Raw genomic sequence first — 15,760 nt, forward strand, 5'->3', positions numbered from 1 at the left:
AAACATTGGTGACAAGGGAGGCTTTTTATTTTATAAATGAGGTACAGCAATTTCTAAGGAAAGAGATGCAACACGGATCACTAACCCAAGGCCTTGTAGCAACATCATCCTAGGTATGAATTATTTTTAAACTGAGTTTATTTTTTTTTAACCTCCATCCAAAAAGTGGCAAGATATTGGTTGGGTAGCTGACCACTTTTGCACGCAAGTTTCATGCAAATAAGCAGCTACAGGAGACAATTGAGTGTCATGACACATTTAATTTCAGACTGATATTCTGGTTGCTTTCTGTGGAGTGATGTGCTGCAAGTTAGTCAAATAAATTTGAAACCTCACTTGTGAATATGAAAAGAGAAATCACTTTTCATCAGATACTGCAGCTAAAAATTCCAGCAGGACACTGGTGGGAAGGAGATAGAAAGGGAATTCTAGCAAGCTGGATAAAATTTATAAAGGCTAAAGTGCTTCATTAAAAGGTGAAGCCTCATTAAGCATAATGATAACAAAGGCTCTCAGATTCTGAAGTCTCATTTTAATTCATTGAAATAAAGCTGCTCAGCTAACTAGCTAATTATTTGAGGTTGATGACATCTTTTTGTTGCTTAAGTAGTACAAAATTATTGAACTATGGCATTCATGATGTTTTATTTTAGCACAAACTCAAAAGCTTATGGGCTAATTTGTTTTAAAATATAGTTCCCAGCACTCTTATAATCCTCCTCCTTCTCCTCCTTAAAGTTTTTTTCCCCCACATCTGTACCAAACAGGGTGCAGGTAAAGCCAAGGCTGTGTCTTCTGCTAGAAGAAAGGAGGAAGGAGGAACATCAGAAAAGAGAAGGCAACTGCACCCAGGTTACATTTCTGCCTCTGGAAATCAGGATGGAAGTCTTCCAAGGGAGGAAGGGTTAGGGTCTAATTGCAGCAGAAGTGGCTTGAGTTCTGCTGGATCCCTTTAAGAGGGGCCCAGATTCAAACTTTCAATTGCAAAGGAGACTACATTGAAAAACAAAGGAATTGCCGAGCTGAAAAACCTGACAAACATATGTACACGTACAAACACACGAGTGCCTTCTCTACTACCTTGTAGGAGCCAAATAGCATTGGGAAAGGGATTTTTGTTTTCCTGGAATCGCTGTAAGATTGCACTATAATTTTGGTACAATCAGATCATTACTGAGATGAAACAACACTGTAATTATAAAACTATGAATATGATATAATTTTAGCACCATTTTATTTTTCATTGTAGGGAAAATATGGGTGTACTATAATGATCCATCTCCCCTCTTGTTCAGTTTGTTTAAAGTTAAATTGCCATATTCTTTCCTATGCTTCCTCCCACCACAAAAAGCAAATTAAAATCTGTGAAATTTTACTTCATAAAAATGCATTTATACTAATATAACCATATGCTTGCAATATTTTATTACCATATTTATATTTTACGTTCCTTCCATCCATCCATCCATCCATCCATCCATCCATCTTTCCATGATATGTTGTTAATGATGGGACACCGGGCTAAAACAAATGCAATGATACATAGTAGAGACAAAATTTTCATATATATATATATATATATATATATATATATATATATATATATATATATATATATATATATATATATATATATATATATATATATATATATATATATATATATATATATATATATATATATATATATATATATATATATATATATAATTTTCCTGGGCTCCAAGATCACTGCAGATGGGGACTGTAGCCAAGAAATTAAAAGACGCTTGCTCCTTGGGAGGAGAGCCATGGCAAATCTAGACAGCACACTAAAAAGCAGAGACATCACCCTGTCAACAAAAGTGCGTATAGTCAAGGCTATGGTCTTCCCAGTTGCAATGTATGGCAGTGAAAGTTGGACCATAAAAAAGGCTGAGCGCCAAAGAATTGAGGCCTTTGAACTATGGTGCTGGAGAAGACTCCTGCGAGTCCCTTGGACTGCAAGGCGATCAAACCGGTCAGTCCTAGAGGAGATCAACCCTGACTGCTCTTTAGAAGGCCAGATCCTGAAGCTAAAACTCAAATACTTTGGCCACCTAATGAGAAGGAAGGACTCACTGGAGAAGAGCCTAATGCTGGGAAAGATTGAGGGCACTAGAAGAAGGGGACGACAGAGAATGAGGTGGCTGGATGGAGTCACTGAAGCAGTAGGCGTGAGCTTAAATGGACTCCAGAAGATGGTGGAGGACAGGAAGGCCTGGAGGAACGTTGTCCATAGGGTCGCGATGGGTCGGACACGACTTCGCAACTAACAACAATATATATATATATATATATATATATATATATATATATATATATATATATATATATATATGTATGTATGTATGTTAAAGTCACAACATATTTGAAAACCTGAGAGACAGTGCAGTGTAATGATTAAGATAATTGGTTTACAAATGGGAAAGACTCAGGTTCTAGTTCATGTTCAACCATAGACATTTAATGGGTGACTTTGGGCCAGGCACTTTTTCTCAATTCAATCTACTCTACAGGTTTGTTGTTGTGTTATATATACCACTATGAATTCCTAAATGAAAGGTGAGATATTAAGCAAATAAGTAAGATGTACATACAATACAGCAATAACTGACAAATCAAATAATGGGACACCAGTCTAAAACAAATACAATGACAGTAGAGAGCTGTGATCAAGATCAGTCAACAGATTATATACATGTCAATAAACGAGCCAGTTTAAAATATTGTTTTAAACACAAAGGATTTTTTTCCAGCTGAGATTCACTGCTTTATATTTTTTTTAAAAAAAGAAACCCTTGACTTTTGCAATAACCCTGAATAATTCAGTCTTCTCTCTTATATGACATCCTGCAAATGTTTGAAGACATTCTCCAGAGTCTTCTCTTCATCACCCAGTATCTGAGAAGCTTTTCTGCCTCTCAAAAATTCTTCCTGCTAGGCCCCTTATCATTTCTTTTTATTCTTTTGAACATCACTTTAGCGTCAGTGTCCTTACTAAAATGCAGAAAGCAACTGAACACAATTGGGGTTTTATATTTCCATTATTATATTTTAAACTTTATTGTATAGTCAAATTTTATTTTGGAAATAAACCTCCAGTTGGTTATTAATGACAGACACTTGCAGATACAGAACTTTTATTACACACATTAGAAAACTACAACATTACATTACTTTTGGACATAATTGCCATTCAAATTGAGGCGCTTGTCATAATGTCTTACAAGGTTTGAAATTCCTTAGTAGTAGTCACTTGGTGCCAAATCTGGGCTATGGGGTGGGGGATGGGTTATCAAAAACATCCCAACGGAACTGCTTAAAAAGTTCTTGGGTGCATCTAGCAGTGTGTTAGTGATCATTATCATGAACCAACACCACACCAAAATCAGCATGCCCCAACGCTTGTTATGGATGCCTCATCTGAGTTTCCATAACATTTCACAGTAGATTTCTGAATTGATGGTTGAACCACGCTCCATGAATTTCACCAGCAGTACTCCTTTGGCATCTTCACATTTGGCGGGATTTTCTGTGGCGCCACTTCCAGTGTGGTATTGGTTCATGATAATGTTCACCTGCATACCACTAAACTTTTGAAGCAGTTCCATTGGGATGTTTTTGTTCACCACCACCCCCTCCCCACAGCCCAGATTTGGCACCGAGCAACTACTACTAAGGAATTTCAGTGCTAGCATAAATGAAATGTCTGCAAGAAAACAACCAAGCTCAGAGAGCACCAAGGACTCCTCATTTCAACCCTGAGCTACAAATATTATCCTTTACTGCTAAGTATAGCCTTGCTAAGCAGTGTATGTGTCAATAACAACACATTTTCCTGCATGATTACAAAATAATTGGATTAAACATGTTGACAATTGAGAACTGTTTTTCTGAAAAACATTGGTTAAATATGTGGGTTGTCCTATTGAATGGCAATATGGCAAACATTTGCTTGGGTGTGTGATACTTCTCTTGTGCTGCTTCTGGATAATGACAAGATATGCCATTATCTTGCAATTTTGCATAGAAGACTATTATATAGTCTTATAGAAGATTATTATCTTTGCTGTAAAGCTGGGCATGGAAGAATGGCCTGAAGCCTTTCCCAAGATTTATAAAGCTATGCTATTTTTCCATATAATTCTATGCCAAACAAGTTATTTGGGACTGTCAGGGTAAAAACTTATTAAAAAAGAAACGAGACAACATGCCACAAAAGTCTCACTTTAGGATCCAGAGGTTTATTAGAATGTGCTAAAATTTAGAACAAACATCTAGTACTTACATTTAATAACCTATTGCAATGAGGAACAATTGGACAAGCAATCATAAAGCATGACGGCTTGTGGCCAAAGGGCCCCAACTCATTTCAATGTCCTCCTTTTATACCTTACATTTACATACACACATGACTTCCAGGACTACACAGCTGTTGTCCTACTTCCCTGTTCTTGTTAAACCCACTACCACATGTTTCCTGGAACACGAACCCACCCAGTTCTTTATTCTTGTCCTGTTGCCTGGGTCACCCTGTCAGTTCCCTGTTTTTGCTCTGACCACTATTTTGATTCTCAGACATTCTCAGTTCATTTATTTCAGCAATAAATGAACTACTGATTAAGGTCGCTAAAGTATGGGACCAGAACCTTGAATAGGTACAGTCATTATGAAATATCCAGTTATGAAAAATAACTTGCTATGATAATGTCTCTGAGTTCATTTTAATTTTCCAGAACTTAAAATATCCCAGCTATTCAGTTTTCCTTAAGTGTTTATCTTGCAATTATTTGGGAGAGGGAGAGGGATTATCCCAAATACTGTTCTCAATGTATCTCATTGAAATCTATGTAACTTCCAAGATATTTTTTTAACTTCAGCCCTATAAATCACTTTTGGTGAATATTTATGTAGTTTAATAATGGTAATGATTAAATAAAGTATTTAAAAACAATGATTATAACAGATGGAGAAATGAGCTGAGTGGCATTATGTTAATGTGAACTGCAGAATATCCTTCAAGTAAGATAATAAAAATGATGCAGACAGGAGAAGTAGATGGCTTAAAATACTTTTGGCTCTGTAAAATATGAAAAGTAATTTTCATTACATAGAAAGGAAGGAAGAAATCGGTCATTTACAGCTTTGATTATTTAATTTGCAGCTACTTATGTCCTGGGGATAGTTAATGAATAAATCAGCACTGTAACAGGATATAAAAACATTTGTGTGGTATCACTAATTGTACATATAGTCATTATGATGTCATTTGATATGACAGTTATTTCCTGTAATAGTATTTCAAGACTAGTGAATATATGAGCCCTGGTGGCGCAGTGGTTGGAATGCAGTATTGCAGGCTAACTCTGCCCACAGCCTAGAGTTTGATCCTGATAGGGCTCAAGGTTGATTTAGCGTTCCATCCTTCCAAGGTCAATAAAATGAGGACCCAAATTGTTGGGAACAATATGTTGACATTGTAAACATATTGTAAAGACATTGTAAAGAGAGTGCTATAAATCAGGGGTCCCCAATCCCGGTCCCTGGACCAGCACTGGGCTGTGACATGTCAGCAACCGGGTGGGGGAACAAATGAAGCCCCATCCACAGGATGCGGGCAGCGCATGAAACCATACACCCCCTCTGGTCCACAGAAAAACTTCTCTCCCCCTCCTTTTGGGTCCCTGGTGCCCAAAAGGTTGGGGGCCACTTCTATAAAGCACTATGGAGTGGTAAATAAGTCTAAGTACTATCTCTTTTCTATTTCTATATGTGTTTTATTGTCATTACTATGTTGTAAATAACCCTTAATTTAAAGCAAAATTTATAAAAGCCCATTCGGTTCAAGAAAATACATTTTATTTCTAAGAAAGGCCTGTAGAGAGATGTGCATATCCCTTTTTTCATCTGGTGAGTGACCTTTGGATACAGACAAAGTATTACTAGTACTAGTAGGTAGTGATAGTAAAGAGGAAGACAATAAATACAGAGATGGTCCTGATGAATCTCTCGATATTGAAAACTATAGAGAATCATAGAGATGAACTTGAAGAAGCTATACAGTAAGATGAACTTACTGTTATATTGTACACTACTCAGAGCCCCTTCTGAGAAAGATAGGCAGTTAAGAAATATCAAAGATAGATAGATAGATAGATAGATAGATAGATAGATAGATAGATAGATAGATAGATAGATAGATAGATAGATAGATAGATGGAAATGAAGAAAATATGAAAAAGAAGCTCAAACTGGTTCCACCTGAACTATTTGAGGTATAAAAGGGAGAAAAGGGGAAAAAACAGGTTTTAAATATTCTGTTATCACAGCTTACATCATTATTTCCTAACATCAACTACTTGAAGATGCGTGGACTTCAACGCCCAGTGTTCATGGAGTTGAAGTCCATGCATCTTCAAGTGGTCAAGGATGAAAAATGCTAACTTTCATTACCCCAGCTCCACAGTCAATGTTTCCTGACCTAGATTACCTCCAAGGGCTGACAAAATCTTTACAGGTTTTCTTTTTTGCATCCAATTTAAAGGCTAAATTTTTGTTACAATTTACAGAGCCTTCAGAATGTCTATGTTGTGAGTTCTAGGAGCGAATAATGGCAGAGAAATTCATGTTCTCAAATAAAAAACTAAGCACTGGATATGAATCACAGCTAAAATGTGTACAAAAGTCACAATTGCTTTTTTCAAGGAGACTCTGTGGTCAGATTTGGAAATTGAATATTCCAGAATATCTTTTCAAAGAAAAGCTTAGGTCTTTCCTGCTGCACATCTAAATGGGGACTAAATTGTCCTCAGTCTTTGTCAGGACTCATCTAACATTACTAAAATATTTTAAAGAAATTGATGGCTTAAATCTTGTTTACTAGTATCATTGGAAAGGAAAGGAAATCATGAAGCAAATATGTTGTCCCATATTGTGCAGAGGGACTTAAATCCTGTGAAATAGAAAAGATCTCTCATTGATTCTTATAGCAGGCTACTAGCTAGTCAGCACGCAAAAGTTTTTCCCTTGATATCTTCCATTAAGAAAACTGATTATTTTCTATTATGCTTTTTAGGCCAGGATTAAGGAAGGTATCTACCAGTTTAGATTCCAAACTATATTATCATATTTCCACAAAATATCCAAGGAGCAGCATTTTTGTACATGTAGTCCAAAATAGGCAGATGATTGACCGCTTTATGGACTCTGAAGCAGGACGTGTACACCTTTTTGGGGGGAGGGGCAAATGTATTCCCTTATACTAGTTTTCAAATGGCTATTCTTACTTTGTTGTTGTTGTTTTTAATTAGAAAGACATTTTAGACTGTCAGACTTTCTAGGCCTCATGCTAGGCCTCATGCCAAGGTGAAGTTGTAAACTTAGCCTTGTATGGCTTTTAGTCAGACCAATGTTGTAACTCTAGATAGACCTCCAAATTTAATTTTATTTAATTTACTTTGCTTTATATATTACTCTGAACCCTGATATATTAAATAGCTTACAACAAACTTAGCAATTAAAACTAGTTATATGGTGGCTAATAACACTCAATCTGATGTGCCATATCTCGGGGATAGGATGGTCTTTACTCAGCCTTGAATGACTTTCACAGCTCTTTGAAAGCTTAGAAAAAAGAGGCTAGTCCAAATATCTGAGGATCGGCAGTCTTAAAAGAGAGAAGGGATCCTTTATGCTTCACACAATGTATCACATATTTTGCTACTGTTCTAAAATGAGGTTACAATATTGTTACTACTATTACTGCTTTTACTTTATACCAAATTGTAATGGAGAGAATTTTTTAAAAAATATCATAACTACAATGCAGTGTAGAAGTTCAGTAGTTTCTTTTTCTTTTTTTTCTTTAGGTAAATGTATATTTCTAGTGACTGGTAACTGAACACAACGAAGTTGTATGTTCAATATTGTACATTTCTTATTCTATCCATGATATAGCTGCTATTTCATGGTTGGAAACTGAGTTCTAAAGAGAAGGAATAATAGATTATTGCTTTATGCAGTCAACTCTGTTGAAGATTGAGAAATGCCATTTTTTCATAGGTAGTATGAAATGTAATATGACTTTTAAGGTAATAGTAAGTATGTACTCTTAATGTTCCATTTTTAGATTTTTATTTTTTTTTAGAGTTCCTGATACAGTGAAAATGCCTGGTGGCATCCATTTTTCAGTTATGTATATATTTTAACAAAATGATCTAGCTAAAGTCAAACATTTCAAAGGGATTCAGCGTTTTTAAGAGAAAAGTCAGATATAATAGGATGCCAAGTGTCCACTGCTTCCACTGACAAAACCATGCTTGTGTCACACATATGCAGCACATACTCACAGACCATTATACCTGAGCAAATTAAAAGTTACATTGATCAGCATGAATTTTCCTAAGGATTTTATAAGAGACTGGCTTCAGGGGATCTGAACTGGATTGTTTGTCTGAATGTGCATTTCCCCATTCTTTAGGGAAAGTTCTTCCTAATAGCATGAAAGCATTTTCACAAACAGCATGACTGGTATTTCACAGAGAAGGGTCACCTTGACTTCCTGTAATCCCACTATCATGCACTGAACTAATGTAGAAATATTTCTTATGCTAGCTCTTTTTCTCATTATTACCTTGGTGTTTTCTTTTAATTAAGCAGCTAAAGTGGCTTAACTATATTATAATCGTTATATAATGATGGCTTCTTCTATTCTGTTCTTGTTCCCTCCACCCCCAGCTTCCTCAGGCTCAAAAGGTAAACTATTTTCAGTCAATAATTGAAGAAATCACCAACTCCTCACGCTTCTACAGTATCATCATGAAATTACTTTACAATGATGATCAGTGAAATGCTTAACAATGTCACCACTAATGAACTGGAGAGCATGACATTGTTTAAATTAGAGCAGGACTCTGTGTATAGGCTTATCACCCACTGGTAGTTACAATTGAGATACAACATGAGAAGTAATTTAAACCAAATGGAGATAGGGTGGACTACTGCTTTGTGCAAATAAAGGATGCATTTTGTTTTAATTTAGAAAAAAATGGGTAGCCTTAATCATTACAGAGAAGTCATTCAAAGGTATTTATTCTAGAGAAACAATTGAACTCATGACACAGTTATATTCTTTCACTGGTCCCCATTGTATTGTCTTCTCAACAGCCTCTGAGTGCATCTAACATACATTTTGTGCAGAAAAGTTTCCATGCAATGTGCTGGTATTATTAGTGTACAGCTTCTGCTTTGATATGGTCTGTTCCAGAGCTATCTCATAGCATTTCATGATCTCACAAATAATAATGGCGGCTGATACAACATATCACTTGATGCCTATTGCAATTTTATGTATAATTTACAAATGTAATTGAGTTAAAAGTATAATAACAAATGCCTCAAAGTGGAATGCCATCATATAATTAGGGAACCATTTTTAGCTCTCAAGGATCTCCAGTAATATGGTAATACAGTAATCTCTATTTTTAAACTTATTCTTGAAGGATATGATTTCAGTTGTTGGAGTCTGAAGGCCTTTCAGTCTATTTGCCTAGTTTGATTTCTTTTTTTCTCTATTTTTGAACCATACTCTCCCACCCCATCCATTCTTCTCTCCTGATCTTGCAATCTCTTTTCCATGAATGTGGACAATAAAACACACACACTGTCTGGATGGATAGATTTAGCAATAACATTTTCTATGTTTAACCTAGAAAGAAGCAAGAATGGTTTTATCTGGGTATTATTATTTCCTTAAAGCATTTATAGTAGGGAAGAGTCTTGATTTGATGGGGATTGTATTTAATAATATTTAATATTTTCTTTACTGGCTATATTTCCTACAAATAGTTTCTGACTATTCTTCTCAGTGTACAAAAAAGAAAATTTCTACTTTTTTACTGAGGAAATAGCCATGGCTGAGGAAATTTTAATGAAAAAATCCTATGTTACAGAGGATTATTCAGCATCTTATCCTTTTTTAAAAAAAAAATCACAGTCTCTTGAAAATTTTAATTGTCTTTTAAACGAGCCTTATTCACAGTGATTTACTATGAAACTGAATAGTGACAAAGCAAAAGTTAGTTAAATATTCTCTTTCATGTTGCAAGTAAGATGTCTTTCATGGTCTTTTGAAATAGCTATGGTGGTAGACTTGAAAGGTTAATGTTCTTAAAGTTATTCTGGTATTAAATCTTACCACATGTGATAGATACAACATTGTTCATTCTAATATTTGCACAAGAGTTTTATAATTTTTAAGCATACTATCACAGGTTCAGGAATTCTGGCTTAGAATTCTAAAACTAAAGAGATACACCATTTCCTACTTGAATCCCTTATGTTCAGTTACTTAATGACCCAGCTAAATGCCAGGATCACCACTTGAAAATCTAAAATACGTTTTAAGCATGTATATGAACTCTTTTTCAAAATATTAGGAAAATATAACTATGCCTTCATTTTGAGAAATGATCTTCAAATCACTTAATACAATTTGTAGGTGGGGATATTCCTCACTTTTCATAAGAAAATAAAGGGCAGTATGAAAAATGAAATAAATTACATATTTGACTGTAAACAGCAGCGTAGGCTTCCTTGCAATATTATAAAATGTTAAGGTTTAACACATTTTCCTCATCAGTCAGGTTTCTTTTCTTGGACTTGGTACAGTCTTTACACTTTTAAAGAATTTTCCTCAATTATTTTCCATATTAATCTTTTGTTTTTGCAGCAGTCTGTCATGGTTCCGACAGATAAAATTCTTCAAAAGAACTTTGAGGCATTGTTTACCTTAAAGAATCTTTTATTCAAGAAACAAAGTATCGGCACTACACAGTTAAAGCTAAAAACTGATTCCCTTCCCCTTGGCACCAAGTAGTAAAGCACAATTCCCTCCTCCAATTAACAGTCATAAATCACATTTACCAATTAGCTTGAAGCGTGGGCTTTCTCCCCAGCTCTCCAGCCCGCCAAATCTTTATCAACTCTGGGTGCAATAACCTTGGATTCCCACGGCTGAGTTATTATTGTTATGACTAGCTGGACTCTCATCCACATTCCCCCTCCCAGCATCAACAAATTCTAAAAGCGATAGAGAAAAGATGGCTACATTTCCATCTTTTGTCAAAGCAAGAACATCCAATATTAGCAGCGTCATCACTGTCATTTTTAATTTTCAGCACATTCTTTGGGCTTAAAATATAATGTTGATTCCAATCATTCCTAAGCTAGCTGCCACTCTTCCCCATGCTATAGTCGTGAGGAGGTACTAATGAGTTTCAGCTCCCCACACCTCTCATCGAGGCCATTGCTATAGGAGTTAATGGAACCATATTAGAAGGGTCCGAGGCTTCCTTCTGTGCATTAATTAAACCACAGGTCTGCAACCCGCGGCTCCGGAGCCACATGCGGCTCTTTCAGCCATCTCCTGCGACTCCCAGTCCTCTGCCATGTGCAGTCCAAAAAAAAAAGGTGGGACTAAAAAAGTTCAAACAATCAATTCAAATATGCAGGGTAGGTGCATATCTTGCCTTGGCTCCACTCTTCAGTCAAACTCTGTTCTGCGCATGCGTGCATGTACGCACATGTGCACACATTTTTTGCAGCTCCCAGTTTTTCTTTTTGTGAGGGAACCAGTTCCGAGTGGCTCTTTCACTGTTTCAGGTTGCTAACCCCTGAACTAAACAAATGAAATGATTTGTTAGTATTAATATATATGCACATTTTTCAAAGCACTATTTCCTCAGTGCATTAGCAGAAATATATTTCTTAATTAAAAATATAGTTCTATGCATAAGACTTAGAACTGCATCTAACTTCCATGTCTTTTACAGTACTTCCTAAAAAATGTCCATGCTGAATATATCTTGTGACAGTAGAGCCATTTAATGCAAGATTCCTGCAAATATTCTTTGCGCAATATAAAAACCTGCTAGGACTAATCAAATACTGTACCAATGAAATACACACTTAGTGTGGGAAAGAGGAACAGCTTCTTTGGATCATGGAGTTACAAGACAGTCCTCAGAAGGAAAGATTTGATTGAACTACATGATCACCATCAGATCTGTTATCAAGGAAAAGTAACTGCTGGGTAGCTGAGATGAACATGATACAAAACCATGAGTGGAAATGGTTGGTTGGAAAAGACTGCATTTTCTTCATTTTTAATCTTACAAATATAACATTCAGATTTTCGCCCAACTAAGTGGAGTTTGATGAGAAGCTTTCAAATCCATATGGCATTTTGAAGAAGTTCACTGCACAGGTTGATGCATTCTTTATGAATGACTGAGTCAACACAAGTGTATGTTTTCCCATATGGTGGCTGAGTATGTGCTATATTTTGTTTGAATCTGTATAGTAGTGTTTCTCAATCTTGGCAACTATGTGGACTTCAGCTCCCAGAATTCTCCAGCCAGCCATGCTGTGATTCTCTTTGCACATAAATAGTCATTATTGCAATAAGCAGTATTCTTTCTCTTTTACTATTAGCCATAGTCTCTGAAAATATCAGGCTTACAGAGAATGGTGTTTTAAATAAATTATATTTTCTGACCTTTAATCCTGCGTATTCATTCTGAAGAATATATTTAAATTTGCCATATTGAACTTTTCTTGTGGTTACATACATATAACGTGCAATGATGAAATATTAGTGTTTCTCAGAGGAAAGCAAGGCAAATTAGAAATACTGTATGATAAATTCAAAATATAAAACCTGCAGCAAAAATAACTTTAAAGCTATGAAAATACTGAAAATTAGCAATGCACAAATCATCCAAGATCTGATTTTAATTAGTGAATTGATTCAAAGGGTTGATTCAATTTGAAGAGCCATGTCTATAGCATTTGATTTGAATTAATGGTAAGAAAAATATGTGTGTACATGTGCAAAAGTCCATTAAATCTTGTAATGGGTTCCAAGCCACCTGATTTGCTATAATGCATCCAACTGATTCAGCTGTTTGATCCAAGGGTTTGATTCAAAGCAGCAATTCAGTCCCTTTGCCTTTGAATAATTTTTCACAGTCCTACTAATATGATTTCTACTTTTTCAGTTTACAGGTTTTATTAGTTTATAATATAAAATACAAAAATACAAAAGCAAATAGGAAAAATAAGAAAGGGAAGGGGGAAAGGAGAAGTATAGGGGGGAAAAAGAAAAGAAAAAAAAAGTTATTGACTTCCGGCTCCCTCTGGTGCAGTAGAATAAAATAGTTACATCAAACCTCAACTTTTTACTTTTACATAAACTAGCCATTTCTATAACAATAAATCCATCTAATCCAGGCATGTCAAACTGCTGGCCCACAGGCCGGATGCATCATGCCAAAACTGCGCCCACCCCATTGCCGGCAATGGGGAAAAAGTTGCGATACATCATGCAACGTCACGTGATGTCGCAAGTTTGACATGCCTGATCTAATCAGTAAAATCCAAAATCAAAGTTTCGTATTTTTTTCCACCTCAAACACAAAGTCCACAAGCGGGTTTCCAAATAGAAATAAAAGTCATATTTTTTTTCTTTGATCAAAGCAGTCAATTTTAGCCACCTCTACTTATTCCATCAATTTTTGCAGCCATTCATTCATTGTGGGGAACAAAATGTCCTTCCATTTTTGTGCAAGTAGTTTTGCTGCCATCAACAAATATAACATGAAAGTTCCAATTTTTTCCCCCAAGTCTCTACTTTTTTGGGGGGGGGCACTCAGTTTCTAGCTTGCCCTCCTCAAAGATATTATTGGTACCTATTCTAGGATGGGATTTTTAAAGGCAGAACTACATATACCGAGACACGGCATGGCAGTTATCCAGATGGGAAATTTTGAAACATAAATTGTTAAATAGTTGCCTTTGTTCTGGAACAGTCATTATACAACTAAAACTATCACTGCTCATCTTGTAACAGAACTAGATCCAAAAAGCATCCTCAGCTACATATCTGAAAGTTTATTAGAAGTTCACTACTTCAGAACAATAATCACTACTTAAGAGGACAGCTGAACCACTTACATTCAATTATTTTCATCTGGTTTAGATTAAGTTATTTTCAGGAATCTAGAACTCTCTTTCTTTTATACATCTTTCAGTTTCCTCCAGATTCAGCGATAGTTCCCTGTTAGTGATCAACCAAGAAAGGAAAAATAACTCAAACTTGTTTGGTTATAGATAATAAAAAAAACTTTCTAATTCAATTTTGTATACTGGTCAATAGAACCTCAAAAAAAAACCCACCTCCCATAATATACCAGATTTGTCAGTCTTTAGTTATCTTCATGATTATGTCAATTACTCTGTATGGATTGCCAATCTCTCAGTGGCTTTTCTATACATATGACATGTAAATATTCTGGTATCATTTAAGCATAATTAAACAAATAGCAATGTAATTGTTATTTTTAAAAATTATGACTATCAATTACCATTCAGAACATTTTCATGAATTTGGGGCAGACTTCCAATCTTAGAATTACCTGTTATTTCATGTGTAGTGAGATAGATAGATAGATAGATAGATAGATAGATAGATAGATAGATAGATAGATAGATAGATAGATAGATTTTATAAGTAGTTTATAAAATAAACAATATATTTTTTGCAGTACAAAAGAAAACAGACACCAGTTTTGTTTTTTGAAATGGGTGTTAGAATATAGAATGAAACTGCACACAGTGGGGTGTTTTTAGAGGGAACATGTTATACAGTTTTGCATGTGGAATGGCACATTTAACAACAACAACAATAAAGTTGAAAGGGACCTTGGAGTCATCTAGTCATCTAGGCAGGAAACCCTATACCATTTCAGACAAATGGCTGTCCAGTCTCTTCTTAAAAACCTCCAGTGTTGGAGCATTCACTGTTTCTGGAGGTAGGTTGTTCCACTGGTTAATTGTTCTAACTGTCAGGAAGTTTCTCCTTAGTTCTAGGTTGCTTCTCTCTTTGATTAGTTTCCATCCATTGCTTCTTGCCCTGCCTTCAGGCACTTTGGAAAATAGCTTGGCTCCTCCTTCTTTGTGGCAGCCCCTGAGATATTGGAACACTGCTATCATGTCCCCCCTTGTCTTTCTCTTCATTAAACTAGACATACCCAATTCCAGCAACCGTTCCTTATATGTTTTGGCCTCCAGTCCCTTAATCATCTTTGTTGCTCTTCTCTGTACTCTTTCTAGAGTCTCTTTTTTGCATCATGGTGACCAAAACTGGATGCAGTATTCCCTCTGTTAATGCAGCCTAGCACTGTGTTGGCTTTTTGATGAACCATCCAAATTAGGAATTATGTCCAGATCAATTTAAAATATAATAAGGAATTATGAAATATCTGGTCTCTTCCTTGATGTTTCCCTGGGGGTGGGGGAGATGATGTATTTAGAGTAAACAAATCACTTTATTTGTTTGTGGACTTTGTGGATATGAATTAGCACACTTGATTCCTCTTGTGCCATGTCTCTTAGACATAAGTATTCCAATATAACAGCCCACTAAAGTATTGTTTCACATGATTTGTGGAAACAGCAAGCTTCAAGATGTGTTCACTTATTCCTATTGTGAGATATTTTGTGCTGATCCTCTATAAAACTGGAGAGACTATTGTATTCATTACACATCTTAATGAAAGGGAGCTCACCTTAAGAAAAAATGTTTTGCTTTGTTTGAAAATATAGGTTTTTTTCCTTTCTCAAATGTTTTAAGAACATGATTTGAGCAATAACTGTTCACTTAAAGTTTCCAGAAGTTCCC

At 35.6% G+C, this 15,760-nt stretch overlaps 1 protein-coding gene across 1 annotated transcript in view; it reads left to right on the forward strand.

Moving 5' to 3' along the window:
* The window catches only part of CACNA2D3 (calcium voltage-gated channel auxiliary subunit alpha2delta 3), a gene marked incomplete at its 5' end in the record, with an annotated part of 625,719 nt that overhangs the window by 446,266 nt on the left and 163,693 nt on the right, over positions 1-15,760 (forward strand). Inside the window, one exon of the mRNA XM_081319069.1 lies at positions 8,758-8,775. Coding sequence (XP_081175195.1) covers positions 8,758-8,775 — 18 coding nt within the window. The remainder of the gene's footprint in view (positions 1-8,757; positions 8,776-15,760) is intronic.

This window comes from Vipera berus, assembly GCF_964194415.1.
Source record: "Vipera berus genome assembly, chromosome: 2".
Classification (NCBI taxonomy): Eukaryota; Metazoa; Chordata; class Lepidosauria; order Squamata; family Viperidae; genus Vipera; species Vipera berus.